General features: G+C 40.6%; 1 protein-coding gene across 1 annotated transcript; it reads right to left on the bottom strand.

Annotated features, from left to right (window-relative positions):
- Nucleotides 1-34: 34 nt before the first annotated feature.
- On the bottom strand, nt 35-26,932 carry LOC109413666 (protein AF-9). Its single transcript, XM_029871727.2, has 3 exons — nt 26,448-26,932; nt 5,985-6,204; nt 35-5,921 (listed from the first exon to the last, which is right to left on the bottom strand). The coding sequence occupies exons 2-3, from the start codon at nt 6,163-6,165 to the stop codon at nt 3,532-3,534; spliced, it is 2,571 nt and encodes an 856-aa protein (XP_029727587.2). The 5' UTR covers nt 6,166-6,204; nt 26,448-26,932; the 3' UTR covers nt 35-3,531.
- Between the last annotated feature and the right edge of the window lie 203 nt (nt 26,933-27,135).

The raw sequence follows: 27,135 nt of genomic DNA on the forward strand, positions 1-27,135 counted from the left end.
GGTACGCTTTAGGATGATAAACTTCAGTTCGCAATTATTGTTTGCTTAATTTATTGGTTTTCTGGTTTTCTTTTGCCTGGAGAAATCATGCCTAGATGCTTAGAAACGAACGTATGACTGAGCTCAGCTAGAGAATGCGTACTTTTTCATCATGAAAACGGACGACAAACCGATAATGCACGACGTAAACTTTTGTGGTAGGTAGCTATCAGTAAATTTGCTTAACAAACACTACAGCTTGACTTGCACGTGAATTTTTGTGGTTTGCAAAATAATTCGACAAACCAATCTATACGTATCTTCTTGTTGTCCACTATTTCTGTAAATACATCAGCCGAATCTTTTTCATCTAGTTCCACGGCTCCTGTCTCCTAGTACTTATACCAAGAGAAGATCTATTTGTTTACCTGTCGTTCCATACACTTACACGCCATTCAAATTACACACACGTTGCGCACACTATTTTTTCTTCCAGTGTTTTTCAAATCAATCCGGTCCGGTCAATAAGACTATTGATCAATGCGGGTATGTAACAACGCTTTACCAATTAAATATAAATATACCATATATAATATAGTAACCAACAAATATACAAATATTGCATGGCGCTGACTCGGGTGCTTGCTCTTATTACGTGCCCAATGGTATCAATTTGTGAGTGAGTTGCAAATTAGTGTTAAACGTCAAAAAATTCAAAGAATCCAACAATGGTTTTCAGTAGGTTATTTTCAGTGATTCAATGTAGGTAGGTATCTGGGAATAATGTTACAAGCAGCACCAAGCACTAGTTGCTCTCTGCCTTATTCTACACTAGTGACTTAGGTATATTTACATGTTACGTTATTTTTGTTCCTTGTGATGTTGAATGTGTTTTTGAGTGTTACAACAGTTATTCTGGGGTTATAATGTATCATTACATACTGAAGTACGTTAAGGGGTGGTTGGGTAATGAAATGTTATTGATTCCAGAGAGGAACCCAAACGAAACGAATGCGGTGGTGGTGTTGGTCGTTTTTAGAACACGATTCATCGTATCTTGTTTGGCAATTTGAGCTTTGGCCAACTTTTTCTAAGATTACTTCAAATCAGCTGTCACACTAAGAAGATTAGGATTGCCTACCATCCAATAACTAAATCAACAAGGAAGATGGATTACCATGGCATCGAGCTGCACTTTGAGCCCAAATAAAGTGGGTAAGCGAATAGCACAGCTGATATAATTAGAGAAATAGAATAGCAACTGGAGAAGCTACTAAACTACCAGAAAATCGGCAAAAAAGGAAAAGCTTCCAAACTAACACTTTTCTGAATGCCGTCTTTCAGATTATTTTTAATTATCTATCACCTACATAAATGGGGTCGTAGTGCACTTAGCTGGCATTATTTGCGGTTACTCACTAGCAAGTTTCGGCGACAGATGAAATGAAAGCCGCTGATAACGACTTTCACGGAATACGATTAGTTTGTTCGCTTCGCAGACAGTATGGACTACACGCTAACCTGAAACTACCCATCGCATGGGTCGATTCTACCCGGATTTTCATGTTGTTAGCAGTTGTCAAAATCCGGGTAACCCGAAAACCCAGATTGGTTTAATCTGGGTAAAGATCTGGGTAATCGGCACTTTGTCACTTTTCGGCTTGAGAATATGGCAGCGGTCAGGCAAACGCTGGCAATTATGAATGTTTCCACGAAAATATGAGGATAAATGACGGGAAAACAGTGAAATTCTTCCAGGGAACTGTTTTCCTGCATCAGGTAAGTGAACAGCACATGGGAGTTGGGAGCTTTTTATAAAAAATCTAATTTGGAAATAAATTAACAAAATCAAGGTCCAGGAGGAGCTGGGTACCGGTTACCCAGATTTTTTCACCAACATCGGTAACCCAGATTTGAGTAAAGGTGCCTTTACTCAGATTAGAGTAACTGCAGTTTTGCTCAATCTGGGTCGCTTTGACATCAATCTGGGTAACTGAGGGTTAGCGTGTAGAAATCCTCTACATAGAGATGAGCGGAAGTTACATACGTCGATTTGGCAACGCTGTTTGTTTTGTTTACAAAAGCTGCCAACACTTGCTACAAAGCTAGATGTTCAAACTTTGTGCGTGACTTCGTTGTGGTTCAAGTTGTTTTGTTTACATTTTCTTATTATGGTAGATTTTTTTTTTCAAAATTTTGTTGAAAAAGCGGAGCAATCGAAGAAATATGAAATTCATTGCAAAAGTGTTACGCTAATCATATCGGCAGAAGTGAAGCAAGAAGCAGCAATGGAAGTTTTTTCGACAAGTTCAGCAACAAAAGTGTCGTCATAAGCATGAGTTTTTGAAAGCAGAATTAATATATTATTATCTTTTTACTAAACATACATATGCCGTCAATATCTCGATATTAAAAATAAATAATTTTAATTTATTTAGTTCCAATTGCAATACCGTTCAAACGATGCCTTCCTACGAACGATAAGCATGTTAATTTGGCTCACACTTTGACAGTTCTCTCTGCACGATTGGCTCACAATGGCCGCCTCCGCAGATCTCTATAATGTAGGATTACTAGTATGGACATTGCCGGCTGTAAATTTGAAAGAGTTGCATACACGGGCGGTAGCACTCATCTGCACTATGAAGAAGCTGCAAGATATCCCTAAATCGCAGATTTGTACCTCAGAAGTAGTAAACAAATTACCTTTGAAATGGTGGACCAATTCGTGAACTGATGAAATATTAAAAGCTTGAAAAGACAGTCGCTGCTATTGCAACGAGCTTATATTCCATAAATTTGGAAACTTCACCGGATCTCAAATAAGTTCTTAATTTTCATATTTTGCGGATAACCTTCCCTGTCAGGCACTTCCTAGTTGATTAAGAGTGAGCATTCGCCGAGAGAGGAGTTTGACAATCCATTTAACCATTCCATCCACCGCCTTCGTTTCGTTTTGTAATGATTAAATGACAGCATTTACACATTTACTTATTACCTAATAATGCCACCTGTGTCCTGTTGGGTTCCCATACATATTTTCTTGCTGTAGATTTACATCAGGGAATCCATTTTTCACGTTTACAGCGATAAACGCACAATCTTCATTGTGAGATCAACGACCGTGTAATAATCTACAAACAAACAAAAAACCCTTTCGAAAGACAAAACTTCTTGACGTAGACGCAACCACCGTGTAGAGTGAGAGTGAGTACTGCACGGGCGATGTTGGTTTTGTATGATCGATTTTTATTATTTTGTACAATTTTCAGTTTAATCTGCTATGTTCCCGAAATGAGTAGATATTTACTCATTCTTGTTTGGAACGACAAGCATGACAGACGCAAGTCATTGACTCTAAAACTTTTAACAGATCCGGTGTACGGTATCGGAAATAAATAAAACTATAAATTAAAGTACAATAGCTTACAGAAAACATGACAAAACGGAAGGATATCTCCAGTTTGAGAGGTGTTGGTTCTAACGTAGTAAAATCCGTACTAAAATTAGGTATGGTTTGCTACAACGAGAGCGGAGATAAGGAACTTACTGTCAAGATGAACAGGACATGGCGAAGAAATCCTGCAATCGTTGAACGGTGTGCCGGTCGAGAGCACACAGGTCGAAATCAAAGGTTGCACTGGTAATCTCGTAACACCCGGTGGCGGCGATCATCTCCACGACCCGCTGCAGTTCGTTGTTGTCCTGCAGGGTCATGATTTTGTGCTGCAAATCTTTCAGCTCCGACATATAATCGCCGGACAAGCTGGTCATCGTGGTGGCACTGGAACTGTTGATGTTCGGCTGAGAGGATGTCGGTGGCGGAAGCTGCGCCGGGTTAACCATCGGGACAGCAGAAGCGTTGTTGTTGTTGAAGTAGGAGGAGGTTGTGCCAATGGTGTCTTCTGGTGGAAGCATTTTCGAGTGGTTATTGTTGTTCGCTGCAGGTGATTCCTCACGCTTGGAAAATGCATCGTCCCTTTTGGGGATTTTTACTGGTGGCTCCATTAGTGTAGGCGGTGGCGTAGGAGGTGAAGGACTTCTTCGGATAACAGCCGCGGACGATGCAGAAGATTTTTTGTCTTTCTCTTTTTCTCCCTCTGCATCCTTATTTTTCCGTTTTCGCTTTTTAGTTTCCTCCTTGCCTTCGGTCGAGGCGTTTTTCGCCTTCTCCTTTTTACTCTTATGGTGACTTTTCTCGGGCTTTGATGGCTCCACAACCGGAGGAGGTGGTTCGGGAACATGCCTCGGCTCCAGTGGTTTTGTGATACTGGAGGAAGCGCTGGAAGATGCTGCTGAAGGCGGTCTAGCTGCTAGTAAGTCCGCTATACTGCTGTTTGAGTTTTCCGAATCTTTATCTTGTATTATGGAAGGAGGGCTATCTGCTTCGGAGTCACTGCTGTTTTCAGCACTAAGCTCTTCTACTAGAGAACTCAAAGGGTTAGTCTTGGGAGGAGGCTGCGGTTGAGGTTCTCGTTCTTGTGGAAGAGATTTGGTTGGATCTGGTAATTTTGCTGGTTTTATAGGTGAAACGGCTGGCTCCGGTTCCCGAGTGGGAGGGGTGGGAAAATTTGTCTTACTACTGGACGATTTATCTTTGTCTTTCTTTTCCTTCTTATCTTTACTGCTAGAAGATCGTTCCTTTTCCTTGTCTTTGGATTTGTCTTTCTTCTTGTGTTTGTGTTTCCGTTCCTCTTTATCCTTTTCTTTAGCATCCGTTTTGTCAATTCGCTTGGTAGGTTCTTGCGCTGGCGGCGGCACTACAGCTTGCTGTAGTTGAGGGACCTCTAAAAGTGCTGGTTTGGGAACCTCCTCAGCCACTTTTTTCTCTTTGGAGTATAATTTTTGCTCGAGTTTTGCAGCATCCAGTTTGCTTGGTTTGATTATATCCGATTTCGGTTTATCGGAAGTAGAAGTGTTGCTCTTTTCGTGTTCTTTGTCTTTCTTTTGTTCTCGATCTTTCTTTTCACTACGCTCTTTATCTTTGTCGTAGGTTTTCTTGTCTTTCTTTTCCCTCTTCCTTTCTTTTTCACCACTGTGCTTACTAGAAGATTTTTCTTCAGATTTCGTGCTACCGCTGGATACCGGAGGCACCGCTGCTGTAGGTGGAACAGAAGGCGAAGGATGCCTTTTTGTCACAGGACTATTGGTCATCGTCGGAGCAGGAATCGCCGCCGTACTGTTCCGCTTCGGACTGGGCGGCCGCTTCGAGAACGATGAAGACGAACTTGAGCTTTTGTCCTTTGTTTTGTCTCGTTCTTTGGAATGGCTTTTATCTTTCTTTTCCTTACTGTGTTTATCCTCGCTGCTTGAGGACTTTTTCGATTCTTTTTCCTTATTAGGACTTGAGTGCTTATGTTTGGAGGTCTTATCTTTTTCGCTCTTCTCCTTGTCTTTCGAAGAACTCGAACTGGAACGATCACCTTTCGAGCTCGATTGTTGGGTTTTACTACTTCCACTGCTACCTCCTCCCCCTCCACTAGGTGACGTTTTACTTGACGAGGATGAGCTTTGCTTAGCAGGATCGGGCGATACCTTGCTGTTCCCTTTAGTTATTGGCGGTCCAAATAGAGTCGCGAATGTGCTTTGTACCTTTGAATCGTCTCCGGAGCTCTTCTTGTACTTTTTATCTTGGGATGAACCGGTTTTTTCACCGCTTCCTCCGCTTCCACTGTGCCGTTTGTATTCTCCCGAGGACGCTGAAGATGCCATTCCGCTGTTGAGTAGCGTACCTCCGCCTTTCAAGAGCTTTCTCTTGAAGTCATCCGACGGGTTCGCAATAATACACTCTTCTCGCTGTACTTTGTAAGACGTCAAATCCAGATCGTATGAAAATGCCTTTTTCTTCGGCTCATCGCTCTTGTTCTTGAAATAGATTTCAATCGGGAGAATAAACCCGGCGTAGCCCTGCTCTTTCACCACATAAGGAGGTTCCTTAAGTACTGAAAACAAAAAAAAAATCAATAGTGCATAATACAAAACAGCATGCGTTCATAGTAACTTACCCCTCCTGGGTTTCGGGAAAGAATCGTGCAGGGTGAATACAACTTTGTCCACATAGTGACTAATGTCATTTCCGTCGTGACCCCGTACAAACAGTTCCCAGTCGTGAGTGTAGCCCTCCGGAGTGGTACGTGCCCTTAGTGATGCCTCGTGGCCAATTTCAAAGCTCACTTTTATGGACATTTTGTGAAAACTAGCGCTTGCTGTAGTCGGATGTTGAATCTGATGAAAGTAAAATGAGAATGTCAAGATTAGAATGTTGTAGGAGCATGTAATGTATGCATATAGGTTTTATGGCTTTATGTTCTATCGTTTTGTTTTTTTTTTAGTTTTATCTTTTGTTCATGACTATATCTGGCAGACGAAAATCCGTGAGTTTACTTTAACAAAAACGTTCTCATTTTTCAAAAAGAATGAAGAACAACACATTAGTTTATGATAGATAATGACATGATTTGCTATTAAAACCACAATAAAATGGATTTTCCGCACTTTCGCTAGTTCTTTGCGGATAAAAACTTGTGTGTGTCGAAAAAAACTCTCACAGGACACATTTTCTGAAAGCTGTGTGTTGGTTTTTACCAGCAACTTGATTCACGATGAGAACATTTCCATATCTGGTGGTTTCCGCTTCTGATACGTATGCAGAAGATCCTGGGTTCAATCTCTGGCCCGTCCTTTTCCTTCTACTTTGTATTTTTCTATCTACTTTCTCTCTCTTCTCTACGTATACAACTAATGTAAATTCACGTGTTTGTAACCAACGCAAGAACCAGAAACAGGTTCAAAAAGCCGTTCCCTTCCTTTATACTTCCTTTCCATCATCCTTAAAAGATATTATTATGTAATCCTCCAGAATTCATCCAGGAAATACTGACTTGGCTTGAACATTCAAGAAGCAAACAATTTTTAATTTTTATTCAAGGACGCTTTCACTAACCTGGCAATCATTTACCTAATTCATTTATCTATAACACTGTTCAGAGGTTTTTTTACTACAATGTGTTGTACAGCAAACTTGTAGGGTAGTGTTTTCCCTACAATTATCACTAAGGACACCATGTTCTGTCATACCTACGGAGTGAGAACGCTAGTTTAATAACAATAGATGGTACTAACAATTTTTTGCTCTAAATGTAAGAGTTAAAAAATACGGAATACTTGGTGATAATTGTGTGAAAACACTACCCTACAAATTTTTCGAACATCACATTATAGTAAGGCCTAGTACACAGGATAAAAAATTTGACAAGGAATGAACTAAAGATCAATCATCTGTTTGACACTAATGAAAATTCGATCGAATCAAACAACATGTTTGGAAAAAATATTTGATCATGTGTACTGGGATCTTAACAAGCTTATGAACTGAGTTATAGGCAAATGAATTTAATGATTGCCAGGTGAATTGAAGCATCCTTGTTTTTATTTATAGCTAAAAAACATTAATAGGAAGCAATCAGTGAAGTACTAGATTGAAAGTAGTGAACTGGATTTTTGTATGGTGAGATGATCAATTCTCCGTTTCTGCAAAGAAATGCTGCAAACAGCGTGGGTTATATGATTTCTTGCCTAATTTGATGCTGTTTGAGCAAAACTTTGGGTAACTGTGTTGTTGAAGTTGCAAGAAATAAATAAAATACAACAACACAGTTACCCAAACTTTTGCTCAAACAGCATCAAATTAGGCAAGAAATCATATAACCCACGCTGTTTGCAGCATTTCTTTGCAGAAACGCAGAATTGATCATCTCACCATACAAAAATCCAGCTCACTACTTTCAATCTAGTACTTCACTGATTGCTTCCTATTGTGGAACTTTTTCGACAAACATTATTTCGAGGATCATGTCGTTTTAAGTATCCTCTTCTCTTGGAACTCTCTAAGAAATCAGCTCTCATATTGTTTTAGATCACGAAGAACTTTAAATTATAGTAGATGCATTATAACTGCCTCCAAACCATAGATTGTGAAACGCTGCGCTCTAAGAATAAGGCACGATCGATGGAGTACTAGATTTATAGTAGTGAGCCGTCTCGTGACTAGCAGACTGACCTGTTCTACAGATTACTATTTTACTAAATAAGAACACATTAGAGTTATTTGATACTATGCTTGCTAGTTTTTTTTTTGGTTTCAGTATTGTGGTTTTTAACATAAACTGATTTTTATCTTCTTGTTTGTTAATCATTTTCTGAAAAATATCTTCCACATTTTCATCACAAATAAATAATGATGCGATTCGCATTCAGATGCGCCTTAGAGCGACTTCCGAAGGTTGGTATCTCACATAGACTTTTAGAATAATCCATTTTCGGTGGAAGTCATTTTCTAATGTTCTTGACACACCGACCATACTTGTTTTTTTTTCAATCATGTGCAACATGCTATCTTTTCCGCAAATGTTCGAAATTTCCACCTCCATAAATTGTTTTAGCTCGTATCATGGCCTCGACGTTAAAATTTGGAAACCGTTGCCAACGAGCTAGAGCACATTCGGCACCCCCAGCTCCATCCGCGCTCCATAATGCACAGGGTTGTGCAGTTTCAGGATGGTTAATGTCGAACGACACTCGCTTTAACCATCACTTCATACGACAAACGCAGTCCATCAAAACATAATCGATTCACGCAAAAGCCACTCAAGCCAACCCTCGTTCAATGCAGAGTCAACCACATCCAGCAGCAGCGATCGTCTCTTGTTTTCGAACCACACGATGAAACACCGAAGCGAGTTTTTGTTCTACGTCTTGCATTCTATTCATAGGGCGTGCTATGTTTGTGTGTGCAACGCCATGCAATACTACTTAACAAATTGACCTTCATCCTGGCCCCTTCAGGTGAGAGTCACCCAGCAGTGAGTGACATAGCTCTGCGTCGAAACGACGGTTAACAAGCGTTCGGCTGCTCAGGAGATGTGCAGAGAAAGAGCGAGGCGGCGGGAGCCACCGTATCAATGCGTTCGTCTCGAATGTGTTCATTGGCAACATAGAGACGGTCGGCTGTAGCGTTGATGGAGGAAGAAGGCCAATGTTGATGTTGCGGATTTTTTGTGTTATGATGGTGATAGTGCACAAGACTGGAATGCATAACAAGCGCGCACGACATTGGGTGTGCCAAAATATGCTCTAGCTGCGCAAGTTGTTCTCAGCCTACGTAGAACGACAAACCGAGAAGCTACAGTCCAAGCTTTCATTCATTTCTGGTTTTACTACACACATGTAAACTTTCCACTGAAGAAGCTCTTTGCGTTTAGCTGTGTGCCTCTGGTATCCATCGCTTTTCTCTCTAAAGAGTATACCGAGCAGCATGCTAACAATCATTTACACATATTTGAGAACCTGATCGGTAAGCATAGCTGGGAAAGTATTTAAATACTGTGCCATCATTGTTCGTTATTCCATTTATTTTAGATATTGTTAAATAATCCTTTATTTATAATTCCCAACAACGATACAACATGCATTTTTTAGCACTCTAAAACTGTAAATAATTTTATTTAATAAATAATAAAATTATTTTCAATATGATATTAAAGACTTTAGTCGAATGCGCTAAGCGTGCGTGTACGCCTGAGATGCAGGCGGGAAGTGAAAAATGGAAAGAAACGTTGACAACGCTGCTGCACCCTAAAACGAAACAACACAGGCTTGTGTACAATGTACACAGGCTTGTGTACAATGTACACAGATTTGTGTTCTACTAGATCAGCCTCCACCCCTGTGTCAAATGTACACAGTCACTTTTCTGGCTCTAGCGCTGGTATGGGAGCAAAGTTCGTAACTAATTTTCTCTGAACGATGACATGCATTATCAGGAATCGATCAATGCAAAAATAATTTTTAATTTTGTTTTCATGCCAGCGCTGGAGCCGGAAAAGTATCTGTGTACATTTGACACAGCGGTGAGGCTGATCTAGTAGTACACAAATCTGTGTAACTTCTGTAACCGTGTGCTGGTTCTAGACGAGTAGGGAACGTATGAGCGACAGAGTAAAGTGAAATGAATTCGAATGAACACTGCCATTCGAAGGCAAAAAAAGTGAGGAAACTGTTGGTTTGGGAACAGCATCCATCGTTCGCATGAATCGGGGAACCGGTGGCATGTAGTTTCGAAGAGTCGAGCAAGAGAGAGCTGCGCAAGGCTGGCTCTCGCATGTTCTTGTTATATGGTTTCTGCCGGTGGATGGCTTGGAGTCGTCTTTCGTTCTTCATAAACCGGGAACGATGTTTGCGCCTTGTGTGCAAGTTGTTATCAGAGTATATGTACGCACAAATCTCAATACGAGCTTGAGAAAAGTTGGCTGTGAGCACATGAAAATTCCCTGAGCTTGAGACTCGCGATTTAAGTGCACATCACATTAGCATTGCGAGTCTCAATGAGACATCTCAATGAGACGAATGAGACAAGCTCCAAGTGCAATACCGCACCGGTTTGATTTACTCTTGAATCCTTCACTAGGGTGACATTTCTGGATGATGTTCAGCTGGGAATGGGTTGGCGTTTCCCGGGGGCGGAGGAGGTTCAGATCGGTAGTGTGCTGGGACAAATGGAATACAATCATTGATTGTTTTATGACGGAAAAGGTGGTGTGAGGAACAATCCTCGAAAAGGCTTCTTCTTAAGTGACGTGAGTATGCCCACAATTTATTGGGGGACAGCAGGGGACAGCGTGCTGTAGCTTCTGATTGGTGAATTTCTAGGCGTGTTCTGTTTCATCTTCCGAAAGTTTCAACTTAGGTTATTTTTTCGCCTTACAAATACTATCATAGGTTGTAAATTATAAATAAATGTTGGGGTCAATATAGCCCACACAGATACGTTAAACATGTAGTGCGAATAAGAAGAGATATGATATGCACAACATCTTTGGTTGAGGATATTACAACCTCAATCGATGAAAACAAATCCAATATTTATTGCATGTCCAATTGACCCATTTTATCCACTTATCCGCGAGCCGTAATGGCCGCGCTGGGTACAAGCGAGCGGTTACGATATTGACGTTTTGTGCGGATAGCAACTGGTTGACTTCACCGAACAATTGACGAAAGGGTGATGAGGGGATTCGCATCGCTTCGAATTCCCGGATTTCCGACTGAGAAACGTCAAAATCCGAATCGCTAGTACCCATCGCTGCCATTACTGCTCGCGGATAAACCGATTCAATCCCCAGATAAGTATCAAACTCGGTATTTATATCTCAATTATGAGGTGGGATCAGGCCTCCAAAATAACGTCGCTGCAATTTTGTTTTCACTGACGAACATCTCAATGAGACGAGTCTCACGAGACGTCTCATTGAGGCACGTACATTACATTTTTCATGAGCATGCTACGATCTCAAATCTCACAAATTTTCTTGAGACGCATTTCAAACCAGCGCATGGCACACTGTCTCATTCATGTATACATGAGCTTTCAGACACTCTGGTTGTTATGGGGTATGTGCGGTGGGAGTTTTAAATTTAGTTTAAATATTCTTTTGGTATATCTACTTAAAGATTATTTTACGAGTTTTATTCTCAGCCTATACCCGTTCCAAGAACAGGTCGAACATGTGGACGAGGCGCCTCTGAGTGAGCTAAATGTTTGTATGGTACGATGATAAATTCTCCGTTTCAGCAATGAAATGATGCAAACAGCATACGCATTGCTACACGCAGAAAAATATATATTAAATTCAAAAATAAACGACTTTGAAATAAAAAAAAATAATCATTGATCCACGGCCTAAGTGCAATTTTCATTGAATCAATAACACTAAGTATTAGCTTCAAAGTACTTTTGTTTTTTGTTTCTAAGTCTAGCTCTCGTAAGCCTGATTGTAAATTCAAAGTGAATAATATTTGATTCAAATACTCAATTTCATTGAAACAAATATAATACTGCTTTATTTTAAAAATATTTATTTTTGAAACAAAAAACACATATTTTAGAATCAAAAACAAATTTTATTTGTTTTGAAAATAGTATTATTATTAATAGTATTATAGTAATATTATAATCCAATAAAAAATAAAAAGACTTCCAAGGAGCAACATTTACTATATTTAAATAATTTATTACATACAAATCTCTACATTATATTTGCAGATATGCAAGAAAATCGCTGTGAAGTTGCATCTTGTTACACCAGCAGTTGCAACGGGCGGCGTTGGTGTAGGCGTCGAAGTTGAAGAAGCTCGGCAGAAGATTCTGTTCAATAAAAAGAGTTTCGTTAGTATACATATTTATTCCTACGGAAACCAGCAGGTGCTTACCAGATCTTTTCTCCATCCGCTGATGCCGTTCTTCACCATTTCAGCTAAAACGTCTCTGTTATCTGGAAAGAGTGATATGATTTTTAGAGTTATATAATATGTTTATTTGAATTTATCGTACTTACCTGTAAAGGCTCCTACAAAATCATCCGGCAAACCAAAGATTATAATAACTACAACGCATGCTTCAACGTTTTGAAATCTTCCGGGCTTATGTTTTAACTACGATTTCTCGATTTTTCGTTTTATGACAACAATGACAAAATGGTGACAGAAAAACTTGTGCGGTCAATTTCAAAGTAGTTATGTTTTAAAATCAAATACAAAACGACTTTGTTTCTAAAAAAATAATTTTAGATTCAAAGTTGTCTAGTATTTGAATCAAATATAAATTTGCTTTGATTCAATAAAAGTAATGAATTTGAATCAAAGTAGTAATGCATTTGATTCTAATATGCGACATTTTTCTGCGTGTAGTTCACTCCTGATTTGCTGCTGTTTGAGCAAAATTTTGTACCATTATTTTGCTGAAGAGGCAGGACGTGGAGACAACGATAATGTGCCCAAAGTTTTTCCCTAACAACAGCAAATTAGGCAGGAAAGCATAATACCCATTCTGTTTGCACCATTTCAATGAAGAAACGGAGAATAATGCATCAGCTCACATAATTTATCAACTCACTATACACAAATGCAGCTCATAGCTACAAATCTAGTAATCAACCAGACATGGCTTATGAACTTGTTGAAGTTTAAAAATCGACAATTTATACATAAATTTTTGGGGTCTCCAGTTAGCCTAGTGGTTAAGGCTATGGATCACCAATCCGGAGACGGCGGGTTCGATTCCCGTTCCGGTCGGGAAAATTTTCTCGACTCCCTGGGCATAGTGTATCATTGTACTTGCCACACAATGTACAAATTCATGCAATGGCAGGCAAAGAAAGCCCTTCAATTCATAACTGTGGAAGTGCTCCAAGAACACTAAGTTGAAGAGAGGCAGGACAAGTTCCAATGCGAACATCGAGCCACATAGAAGAAAAACATAAATTTTGAAAGAAATTTGTATAAAAAAAAAACAAAAGTAGGTATGTTTAAAAACCGCTGGAATGCTCTTAAGATTTTCAAAATCGTTAAGTAACATTACTACGACTTACATTGATAAGGGCAATTGCTAAATGTAATAAAAGTTTAGTCACACAAGGTACGTTCTGAGATGTACTGATATTTCTGCAGTAATAGGAAGCAATCAGGAAGTACTAGATTTGTAGTAATCAGCTAAATTTTTGTATGGTGAGAAGGTGAATTCTCCGATACTGCAAGGAAATGATGCAAAATGCATAGGTATTACGATTTATTGCCTAATTTATTGCTGTTTCAGCAAAACTTTGGGCAACATTGTTGTCGTTGTCTTCATTTCTTGGAATGGGGCACGTTCGGTGTAGTACTAGATTTGTAGTAATGAGGTGAATTTTAGTATGATGAGAAGGTCAATTCTCTGTTTCTGCAATGAAATGGTGCAAAAAGCGTGGGTTATGATTCCTTGCCTAATTTGATGCTGTTTGAGCAAAACTTTGGATAACTATGTTGTTTATGTTGCAAGTAATGGAGAAAACAACAACACTGTTGCCCAAAGTTTTGCCCAAACAGCATCAAATCAGGCAAGAAATCACAATACCCACGCTTTTTGTACCATTTTATGGCAGAAACGGAGAATTGACCTTCTCACCATACAAAAATTCAGCTCATTACTACAAATCTAGTACTTCATCGATCTGTCCTATTATTTCCATAGGAGATAATCGGTGGAGTACTAGATTTATAGTAGTGAGCTAAATTTTTGTATGGTACGATGATAAATTCTCCGTTTCAACAATAAAACTATGCAAACAGCATACGCATTACTAGTTCACTCCTGATTTGCTGCTGTTTGAGCAAAAATTTGTACCATTATTTTGCTGAAGAGGCAGGACGTGGAGACAACGATAATGTGCCCAAATTTTTTCCCTAACAACAGCAAATTAGGCAGGAAAACATAATACCCATTTTGCACCATTTCAATGAAGAAACGGAGAATAATACATCAGCTTTATCAACTCTACACAAATTCAGCTCATAGCTACAAATCTAGTAATCCACCAGACATGGCTTATGAACTTGTTGAAGTTTAAAAATCGGAAATTTATACATAAATTTTTGAAGGAAATTTGTATAAAAAAAATAACAAAAGTAGGTATGTTTAAAAATCGTTAAGTAACATTACTACGACTTACATTAATAAGGACATTTGCTAAATGTAATAAGAGTTTAGTCTCACAGGGTACGTTCTGAGATGTACTGAGATTTCTGCAGTAATGGGACGCAATCAGGAAGTACTAGACTTTTAGTAATGAGCTGAATTTTTGTATGGTGAGAAGGTGAATTCTCCGATTCTGCAAGGAAATGATGCAAAATGCGTGGGTATTACGATTTATTGCCTAATTTAATGCTGTTTCAGCAAAACTTTGGGCAACATTGTTGTCGTTGTCTTCATTTCTTGCAATTTAAACAAAGTTTTCCTCAAATAGCATTAAATTAGGCAAGGAATCATAATACCCACGCTTTTTGCAACATTTTTTTTGAAGAAATGGAGTAATTCACCTCCTCACCATACAAAAATTCAGCTCATTACTACACCGAACGTGTCCTATAAGCTGAATTTTTGAATGGTGAGTGTTAACTTATCCATTTCTGCAACAAAAAGGTGCAACTAACGTGGGTATAATGATTTCCTGTCTAATTTGATGCTGTTTGAGCGAAACTTTGAGTTACATAGTTGTCGAAGAAACAAGAAATGAAGAATACACCATTTCATTGTAGGAACAGAGAATTTCATCTCACCATATGAAAATCCAGCTCAATACTACAAATTCTACCGATCATGCCCTATAGGATGCAATCCGTGAAGTACTGGATTGAAAGAGCTGGATTTTTGTATGGTGAGATGATCAGTTCTCCGTTTCTGCAATGAAATGGTGCAAACAGCGTGGGTATTATGATTTCTTGACAAAGTTGATGCTGTTTGAGCAAAAGTTTGGGTAACTGTGTTGTTGTATTATTTATTTCTTGCAACTTCAACAACACAGTTACTCAAACAGCATCAAATTAGGCTAGAAAACATAATTGCCACGTTGTTTACAATATTTCATTGCAGACACGGAGAAATGATCATCTCACCATACAAAAATCCAGCTCACTACTTTCAATCTAGTACTTCATCTATTGTAACTTGCAACGCTTTATTTACTGTTCGGAATTGTAGGGGATTACACAACCTTTTCGTAGCAGCCTATTTTCAGCAGCTCAAACTGTAATTTAGTATAGTTTCAATTAACAGCCCATGTCCAAATCCCAATTACAAATTTTGTTCTGTACTTACAGAGATAGTTTTACCGCTACACCTCTTACGACGAGTGATTTAAATCGTGTCAGTTCCAACACTAGCCTATTCAAATTACCATAGTTTAGTTTACACAAACTTTGTCGTAATTATAGTCGTTATTGCCATCTACTTACTTAACGAATTTTAGCAGTTCAGCCTAGTTTAGTGGAACCTTATTTGTTGTGGAGGAAATTTGCCTGACAGTCTAACCTATGTTCAAAACGAGTACAATTAAATTCATGTTTTTTCCATTAATTCATCTCAATTACCGCACTATGCACATCAATTTTAAAGCACTTTAACTGACGGCAACAGCCTACTCAAGCTCACCCCACTAGAATATCGAAATAGACTTTAAATTTATAATTTCAATTTCACCACGAAATATCACACTCCAACTGCTCAATCTAAGTTTTGTTTTTGTTTTATCTTTCATTTGTCTCCCTATTCTATCTCTTCGATCAGCATCAACGACCACCTTGCGATAGAACCGACAACTGCACTAACAGTGCGGCCAGCTCGATAGGTTTCTTCACACCCCCGCCCGTAACTCCGGTGCCGCTATACCGGTTCCGGTTTTACTCGAAATCTCAGTCACTGCCAGGTTTGCTACGGCTCGCCGGAACACTCCTCTCGTTGTCCGAACTATTGCTTGCCGCACGTTACCATCTGCCCCCTTGATAACTTCTTCGATTACTGCACGTATCCATTTCTTCCGCTGGTCACCATCGACGACGAACACCAAATCTCCAACATTTAGTTCCCTTCCATCTTCATGCCACTTAGTCCGACGATGTAGACCAGGAATGTACTCTTTGCACCATCTCTGCCACATTTTGTCAGCTAGGTACTGCGACCTCTTATACAGGTTCCGTAGAGCTTCAGCTGGCTCGATGAACTCGATCACATGATCTGCCTCCTTCACTACGCCACGCAAGAAATGGTTTGGCGTGATAGCTTCAAGTTCGGATTCCTGAGTAGCGTATGTTAACGGACGAGTGTTTATCATATCCTCTGCCTCAGACAATGTGGTTAGCAGTACCTCATCCGTTAGCCTCCTGCCATCATCCATAGCCTTCATCGCCGCTTTCACCGATCTCACCATCCTCTCCCAAACTCCGCCCATGTGAGGAGTGGCCGGAGGTATGAAGTGCCACTTGATCGAAGGACTCACGGTGCTCTCCGCGCAGTTCTTGTCTATATTCTTTACTACTTCAATCAACTCGCTGCTTGCGCCCTTGAAATTCGTCCCGTTGTCTGAGAAAAACTCGTCTGGTGAACCTCTCCTACAGATGAATCGCCTGACTGCCATCAAACATGCTTGTGTGGTCAAGCTGTGCGCTACCTCCAAATGAACCGCTCTTACCGCTAAACACGTGAATACTGCTACCCAACGTTTTTCTCTTCGTCGGCCAACCGACACTTCAACAGGTCCAAGATAATCGACTCCAACCGAACAGAACGGACGCAACTGTGGAGTAATCCTTTGAACGGGAAGCGGTGCCATCACCGGAGCTCTTGGTTGACACCGGTAGACGCGACACCAGTTACAATTTTTCACTACTGCTGCAATCACCGTCCGAAGCTTAGGAATGTAGAAACGTTGGCGAAGTTCATTGAAAACGGTCTCTCGATTGCCATGACCAAATTTCTCATGATAGCTACGGATAATCATATTAGTTACGTCATGCTGTCTAGGAAGAATAATCGGAAATTTCTTGTCAAACGAATCTACTTCCGATAACGCCAATCTGCCATCCATTCTGATGAGACCATCAGCATCGATGAATGGACGTAGCTTGTACAGCCAACTTGATTTATCAACGGAAGCTGCCGACTTGAGATCACGTTGGAGTTCCAATATCTTCAGTTCCTCCGGGAAGTCATCGCGTTGTACCTGTTTCAGCAGAACGTTCTCACCTGCTTGGAGTTCCTTCTGGCCGAGTGGCTGCAAAATGCTTTTTGGGATTCTTCGAATTAGCCGTTTCAGTGAACTATTAGACTTGCACACTAATATAGGCTGGCCACTTCTCTTCCTTCGACAATTTTCGACGAAACGAACGACGCTAGCCACGATTCGAACCAATCGTATCCATTTTGACGTAACATGGATGTCTATGAACTGAGAAGAAAATGACGCATCGTGGAACAATACGCAGGCTTTCATTTCCTCTGTTACATCAGTTTCTGATATTTCTTGTTCTGGCCACATAATCTCTGGTTGGTACAGGAAACATGGTCCATTGAACCATGGACTATGCGATGCTAGTGGCGGTCCTGATCCCCACTTTGTCACGATGTCCGCTATGTTTTTGTCGGATGGAACATACCTCCAATCACTGACTGTGGTTAACTCCGCAATCTCACCGATCCTGAAGGCAACGAACTGCTTATATTTATGCTGGTCGGAGCGGATCCAGCTCAACACAGTTTGAGAATCGCTCCATAAAACTTGCCTCGTTATGGGGAGCGAATGGTTGTCCTTCACCGTGTGTGCCATTCTAGCGCCCAATACTGCGGCCATTAGCTCGAGACGTGGTACAGACTGCAATTTTAGCGGAGATACCTTTGACCGCGACATAACCAATGAACAGCAGATATTTCCTTCGCTCACTATCCGAAAATATGCTGCGCAACCGTATGCGTGTATACTTGCGTCAGTGAAAATATGGAGCTCACAGGACTCAATCGACGAAGATACTGTTCCGTTGAAATAATGTCGGGGAATACGAATATCGGTGACCATTGGCAACAGTCCGGTCCACCGGTCCCATTTAGCAAGGGTGTCGTCATCTATTTCGTCGTCCCAATCGCAACCAGTTCTCCACAAATCTTGGATCACCAGTTTCCCATGGATTGTGAATGGTGTGAGCAATCCAAGCGGATCAAAGAAACCCATCACACTACTTAGGACGATTCGCTTTGTCGGCCTTACTCCATCCAGCAAATATGGCTTCACATCCTGTCGATGTTCCATCGAGAACGAGAACTCGTCTTGTTTTGGGTCCCAGACTATTCCGAGCACTCTTTCAGTTCCGCTTTCTTTGTCACGGTTGAAATGTACCTCTTGCGAATCCTTCACCTCTCCCAGTTCATCGAGAAATGTCTTAGAGTTTGACACCCAATTCCTTATCTCGAATCCGCCTTTCGCATGCACGAAGCGCACTTCCTTCGCTCTGACAATCGCCTCCTGCACCGTATCAACACTGTCGAAATAGTCGTCGACGTAATGTTTCTTCACTATTGCTGTCGCTGCATCTGGAAACTGCTGATAAAACTCCATCGCGTTCCGATTCTTCACAAATTGTGCTTGACTCGGGGAACACTTCGATCCAAACGTGGCCACATCCATGATGTATATACTTGGTTTTTCATCCGGGGAGCTTCGAAATAAGAATAACTGAGCTCTCTTATCAGCTTCCCGTATTTGCAACTGGTGGTACATCTCCCGAATGTCACCACCAAAACTTACTGGCCGTTCGCGAAAACGATTTATAACACTCGGTAGCGAAGTGAGCAAGGCCGGACCTGTAAGTAGCTCGGAATTCAAAGAGACGCCAGCCACTGTCGCTGCGGCATCCCACACCAATCGCACTTTACCGGGCTTTTTCGGGTTCAATACAACGTTGATAGGAAGAAACCACGATGTACTTGTATCCAGCTTCGCTAATTCCTCGGATGTTGCCAGATGCGCATACCCTTTTTGCTGATACTCGACTATTTGTTTACGTACATTGTCGAATAACTCCGGAGATTTTGCCAACCGCTGCTCCAACTGCTTCATACGGCGTACCGCCATCGGGTAACTGTTCGGAAACTTTCGCTCATCGGTTTTCCACAGCAGACCGGTCTCAAAGCGATTGCCAACCCGAACTGTAGTTCGCTCTAGTATCTCTCTAGCCCGCTTTTCATCTTTCGACTCCTGTACTACGGCCACTACAGATTCTTCCAGTGCGTAGTGCTCCCGCAACAAGGCATGTAGGTCTTGGTTGGATACTTCATCGTGATACCCTACGAAGTTCCTCACCTCCTGGGGCGTTCTAGTCGGGCCGTAGACTGACCAACCGAGTTTGGATCTTACGGCAATCGGTTCTCCAGGTTTGCCGATCTTTGCTTGAACCGGCGCGATGGCATGAAGGTTATTCAGCCCTATTAGCATACCCGGTCGCTGGCTTGGGTAGGAAGCGAATGGAACGTCGCGAAGATATTGGTATGTTTCACTCATTTCTACAGCATCTACAGATTGTTTGGGCAGACGAAGGTGCTTCACCGTTTGCACCGCTTTCAGAAGTAGTTTCCCTTCACTTCTAGAGGATGATATCCAGAGGTTCATCTTCGTTGAACTCCTTTCGTCACGCGTAACATCGGCTGTCCAAGTGATAGTTAGCGGTTCATGAACACCTTTTACGCCTAGTCTGTCGGTCAACGATCGCTCTACTAATGTTATCGATGCTCCTTCGTCTAAGAACGCCAGTGTTTGCACCAGACGGTTTCCACAGTGAAGCGTCACTGGAATCATCCGAAACAGAATTTTTCCATGGACGTGGAAATGTGTGTTCATCACCACCCGTGATTCGACGGGATGCAGGAGAGGGTGATGCCTTTCTTGGCATTCTCCGACGTCGCAACGGATTTTAAACTTGCATGGCGCTTTCCCGTGATCGTTGAGGCAGATCTTGCAAAGTTTACTTGTCTCGACTATTTTCATGCGCTCAGCAACCGACATTGCCTTGAAATCCTGACAGAACCGAAGCCGATGATCTGTGCGTTTGCAAGCTTTACAAGGTTTCACGCTTCCGCTAGGAGGATTCCCAAGGGGAGTGCTGTCCCTCAGGTTGAACGGAGTATTGTGACTGTACACTGCTCCTTTCTCCTTTATCCCTCCTTTGCCACCTCTTAGATTTCGAGTGTCACCGATTCTCACCGTAGCGCATGCATTTGCTTCGCATGCCTCAGACACTATTCTCGACAAAAAGTCGGCGAATGTCCTCAAGTTCACCTTCTTCTTGTTGCTCTTGAATCGCACCCATTCCCTTTTATCGGAAGACGGTAGCTTGTCCAACAAATTCTGCAAGAGCAACGGGTTCACCAAATGCTGCTTCAGATCAGCTGCTTCGAGATGATCACACAACTGCTCTACGGCGTTCCCGAATGGAATAAATGTTTCCAATCTTTCAGCTTTCGGACACTCTAGCTGGTTAACTTTCTCCAAGTGGAAATGCAGCAGCTGCTCCGGTCGACCATAGAGTTGTCTTAGCTTTTCGATCACTTTGGGTACCGATTTTGGCAACAATAGCTGCCCACGAACGCTGTCCAACGCTGATCCTTTGATGCACTCCTGAAGCCGCACTAGATTTTCGATATCATTGTATCCACAAGCAATGTTAGACGCCTCGTAGCTACCAATAAATAGTGGCCATTCTTCGGGTTTTCCAGAGAACGTGGGAAGCTTCCTAGAAATCCCATTCCGCGCCGCTAGTTGTGCCTTTGTGGGTCCCGACGCGTGTCGCCCCAGCCCATTTGATTTCACTTTCTTACTTGATCGCTTCTTCTTTCTCCTCACTTTCTCATCTTCATCCGAGTCTTCTGATTGTTCTTCTGATTCTTCGCTTTCCTCTTCTTCCTCTTGTTCTTCGGATTCGCTCGACGCTTCTTCTTCGCCCGAACTTTCTGATTCACTTTTTTCTTTCTCCTCTTCTGCAAGCTCGCGCTTATTTAACTTCTTCTCCTTCAAGCTTCCTGGATGCTCATGCAGCGCTGACCCTTTCAGCTGAGTCATCGAACTCTGATCCTTATCCTGTTTTTTCTTCTCCTGGCTAGAAATGTTCAGCTTCACCTTCACTTCCGCTATCTTTGCATGGTAATGTTTGCGCATTCGTTCCATTTGGTCCAGATGTTCTTGTTCCTCCCGAAGCGCTTTCTCTAACAACTCCTTCTCCTGCCTAATTTCTCGCTGGCGCATTACTGTCTCCATTTGCATCTTCTTTTCTTTCAGGATCCGTTCCATCTCCATTCGCTTCTCCCACAATTGGCGTTCTTCTTCTATTTCTTTCTCTCTCGTTCGTTGTTCTTTCTCCAAGGCCTTCAGCTTCTTCTCGAACGACGTGCCGGATTGGCGATCCGACTTGGCACTTGACTTGTCGGACGCATCGTCCACTCCGAGCAACTTCTTTCCTTTCGATCCTTTTTTTCGGTTCTCTTCCAACTTTTTCGCCAGATCTTCTTCCGTCTTCTGGCACTCTTCCGTTGGGCAGAACCACTTATCCTGATCGCGGATGTCCTTTTCATCTACGCCAACACACCGGTAATGGTACCAGTTGTTACATCCATCGCAGGCGATCATCCCTTCATCAGTCTCTGACGTCATCGTGCAGGCAGCACAGGCAGTCATCGTGAAGTTCACATTCATCTTTGAGGCCTTCGAATCCTTATCTCTTTTGAGTTTGTTCGGAATTGTAGGGGATTACACAACCTTTTCGTAGCAGCCTATTTTCAGCAGCTCAAACTGTAATTTAGTATAGTTTCAATTAACAGCCCATGTCCAAATCCCAATTACAAATTTTGTTCTGTACTTACAGAGATAGTTTTACCGCTACACCTCTTACGACGAGTGATTTAAATCGTGTCAGTTCCAACACTAGCCTATTCAAATTACCATAGTTTAGTTTACACAAACTTTGTCGTAATTATAGTCGTTATTGCCATCTACTTACTTAACGAATTTTAGCAGTTCAGCCTAGTTTAGTGGAACCTTATTTGTTGTGGAGGAAATTTGCCTGACAGTCTAACCTATGTTCAAAACGAGTACAATTAAATTCATGTTTTTTCCATTAATTCATCTCAATTACCGCACTATGCACATCAATTTTAAAGCACTTTAACTGACGGCAACAGCCTACTCAAGCTCACCCCACTAGAATATCGAAATAGACTTTAAATTTATAATTTCAATTTCACCACGAAATATCACACTCCAACTGCTCAATCTAAGTTTTGTTTTTGTTTTATCTTTCATTTGTCTCCCTATTCTATCTCTTCGATCAGCATCAACGACCACCTTGCGATAGAACCGACAACTGCACTAACAGTGCGGCCAGCTCGATAGGTTTCTTCACATTTACCATTTCCTAAGTTTCGACTTTCTATACGTAACGATTTAATAGGGAAAAAAGCTCTGGAGTCGGCCTACTAATTCGTACCTGATACTGTTGAGGGCTTTCTCTGCAATTTAACAATTTGCATTGGTATATCGTGTGGGTTGTGGCAGGCACGATATAGAAAATATACGAATGGCAACACTCTGATCCTAAAAAAAAAACAAATATTTCTCCATTTTGCAAAGATTCTGAACCGACCAAGAATTGAACCAAGACACTCGCTTTGGATAATCGGCTTCCTAATTTTACGCTACCACTCATGTTGACGGCTCGAATGACGAATGCAGCCATGAATTACACGAAGAGAAAACCCTTGACATTGATATACGTCAATGCGCTTCCAAATACTGTCATCTATCAGTAACAAAAACAAAAATAACGACATCCCGGATAAAAACTAACCATAGGGTGTTTGGTGAAAACCATTCCTGCACCATACAGTGTACCAGCTACAATAAAGTGTATTGTAATTAAATGGTTCGCTATACTATACATTTACATTGGATTTTTATGTAACAATATATTATACTGTTTTTCTTGCGTTTGAGCCATTCACTTTTCCGAAACATTATTTTTCCGTGAATTTTTAATTATTTATTCAGTTTAAGATTTTTTCCGTGCTTTGTTTTGTTGATGTTTATGACTTTTTTGATGCAAAGGAAAAGAAAGAGAAAAAAGTGAATGAGTATAAGCATCAATTTAAAGTCAATAACATGTTTAAATCAGTGGTAAACCAGATGTCCTAAGAACTGCAGGTCCAAGCAGGGGTCCAAGAGATATGGCGGGCTAGGTGTGTAGAGTGCGATGAGAGAAATACGGATGTAGGCCAACCCGGAAAGATGCAGGTCAGATTACCGTAAATCAGTGGATGAATTCAACACTATTCTTGCTGTATTTGCATTTAGGGGAGTTTTCTCCTCTTCTCTCATGTGAACTTGCCTTCGACCACAATCGAATCAAATGCGATTGACAAACTTTATCTTTGACGTAGAGCCATCTTTAACATTTGGACTGGACTGAACACTGAAATGACTTCTAATATAGGTTCGTCTGCGGGTTCGCTTTTTAACCTAACTTATATTTGAATCGAACTTGACAGTTTTATCATGAGTTGTTATGTATTTCAAACTTTAGTCAAACTGGTGCCTCAATATTGCAATATCGGTTAAGTACGCTGTAGTGATACTTATGTACCTCGTCACCCACTTCATGCAACTACATTAGTGGTCTAATAATACTTAGCGCGCTCGGCATAGTTCCATCATGCCGCTCAAAGTGTTGCCACAAATAATGCTTAGTTTGCAAAACCCGGTTATCTGGCTGGTGGGGCAAAGGGAGCCTAAGCTTCAACTGTTAATGCAATCAGAGACTACTCAGACTTAGACGTGGGCGATCCTATATATGAAGGGTTATCCAAAACACTCTGGAGAATTCCCAAAGCGCATTCTAATAAATCTAGTAAGCCTAAGATGCCATTTAGAGAAGTAAAATGACAAGATAGTATAACTACACTGCCCATAACTGCATATTTGTAACATTTGCAGTTTTTGTCAAAATTGAGTTAATACCGGGGCTCATCTCCAAATCATCAGTGCTTTCATCTATCCAAATGAACTTTACAAGTTTGTTCCAAAAAATGTGAAAAAAATACCAAGTCGTTTTGTCTCATTAACAAATATTAACGAATGTAACCGCATAACAGTCACACTGGAAATACATACTGGCCTCATAACGTACAACCAATCATATTTTGCTCTCATATTTTTTTGAACTATTCGCCCAGCATACAAGAAGTGCTGCAGAAGATTTCTTTGCGTAGTAATTAACTTTGATTTTTTGCCAAATTGTTCAAACTTAGATCGTTTTCCATACTAGTGCAAGTTGCAAACTTTGAGCTCAATTTTCTCCAATGCCTACTTTTGTCGAATGTGACTGTTATGCAGTTATGGGCAGTACAGGGGATGGCCAAAATGTTTCGGATAGGCAACTTTTTTTTCTCTCACAAAAAAGTTCAGCATGCTATAACTTTTCATAGAGCGCATCAAAAAATCTCAAATTTTGACTGTTTGTCAACCTATTATATGTGCATCATTGGTACAAATTTGGGCTTGATTGATTAATATTTCGCAAAGTTAGAACCGTTCGGGTAAAACACCTTTTTTAGACAATGCATTTTTGAGCTGTCATATCTCGGAAACCAGTGAACCAAATTGAATGAATTTTTTAACGTTTATCAACAATATATTGATACTCAATACGACGTTATAAAATGTAATATTTTCTCACGGCGAATTAAGTTATATCGGGTTGAAATTTTTACCCATATAGAGGAAAATAAGTAAAATTAACAATACCACACAAAAATTATTAAATGTGTTTTCCTTCAATCTAAATAGGCTCTAATATATCTGGTTAGAGATAATTTGAGAACAGAAGTGGAAAATCTTTGGATATCAACACTAAAATTTATTCACATTAATGTAAAAAAAATACATTTTTTCGAGAAAAGTCCAAAAAGTGTCAATCCATGATAACTTTTTTCAACGTTCAAAAAGTATCTATGTTTTAATATGTATATATGGCTTATGTAATGTAAAACAATACAACATAACAAAAGAGAACCATTCCAAAACCATTTGATTAAATGTATAACCAGTAGTAAAATTACAATTAAAAACAATTTATTTACGGTACATTTTATTGTTTGAAACCATTCATGTACCATACAATGTATGGTATATTCAAACCCATGTATCAGTATTTTGAACAATTCATTAACAATAAAATGTATGGTTTTGCAAAAAAATATATATGGGGAAAAATATTTTTTTATATTGTTACGATACTTAACAACCTGTATAATATATTGTAAAAATCTTATTTACAATTCACGGTATGGGTGTCTACATTACATCTTATTGTTTTTGTATTTTTATTTTTACAGTGGTGTCTATTGTAAAAATATGGTTCTAAATAGTACTGTTACAATACAACGTTCGGTTATTCTACTGTATTTTTTATTCGGGATAGGCAGCCGCCATCAGTGTGCAGGAATGTGCCATTATTCTCACTTAAGGCTATATGCAAATGACAAGGCAACAAAATTCGCATCACGCAAAACAACATCACGGCACACTGCACCACAAAGTGGAAAACGCGACAACAACAAAAACAACTACGCCGAATAGACACCTTGTTGAAGAGGAATAAACGGCCCCTTCCATACCCGCGTAGACGACCACCTTCAAACTGGTGCAGCTAGTAAAAACCTGCTTATGAGAGACAACAACCGCCCTGATGCAGAAGTAGCAGCAACAGCAGCAGGTTGCCATCTTCCAAAACGGAAGATCAGCCAATCGAGAAGAAAGGCAAAAAAAAAACACATTCAGACTTCACTGGAAGGAAGCAAAGGGGTAGGTATAGGACAAAAAGATGTCTAACATAAATCGATAAGGCGGTGTGGTTGCTTGAGAGCTGCTGCTGCAAACTTGAAGACAACGTCGTCGACGACGACGACGATTTTACGCTGCTGCGGTGCCACTACGATATGGATGTGTATGGGATATTGGATATCTTCAATGGATGGGGGAGCTCTATGAAGAAAATACGTATCCACCTCTTACCTGCTGCTAGCTGCTGGCTGTGGGAGGATGGGAGGTGCTCACAACAAATGCTGACTTGGAAAGTATGTCGATGACCGGATATTATCGCCGCTGCGTCTATAAGACCAGCCAACTTCCAAAACAGCGGAATGCAAACGCTGCTGCTGCTGCATACGTGAACGCCTTATAGCTAATGTTTTCACTGTCTGTTTTGCTTCGCTGGGGAGCATCACGAGTTGCCTTTTCTTTACTTTGACAATACTGTTGTTGTATTGCCTTCTTCTACTCTACTATTTTTTCTCGCGTACACTGCACTGCACCTTCTCTACTTTGCGTACCCGTATCACGGACAGTGCATAGCGCCTAGCGCAAGATGCGTTTTAAGTGATTCCTAAACTTATTTATACGACCCACTGTAATTATGTATATACGATATGCAGATCTACTTTTGGAAGATTCAGTGTTCTCTGTTTGAAATACGATCTGTTGTTTATTGCTATTATTGAACTTAACGACAGACGTCTTGAAATTCCAGTTCTACGTTGCACCATAACTAGAAAAACACAAATCTCAAGAAGAGCATGAGCATTGGTGACCGTACACTTCGTAGTTGTTACGCCGTGATTGACCTAAGCTAAGAAAATTGCACAGAGAACCAATAGGCTTGCGGCAAAGCACAAATCTCAAGAAGTAAGATAAACCATAATGT

Source organism: Aedes albopictus, chromosome 3 (assembly GCF_035046485.1).
Source record: "Aedes albopictus strain Foshan chromosome 3, AalbF5, whole genome shotgun sequence".
NCBI classification, from domain to species: domain Eukaryota; kingdom Metazoa; phylum Arthropoda; class Insecta; order Diptera; family Culicidae; genus Aedes; species Aedes albopictus.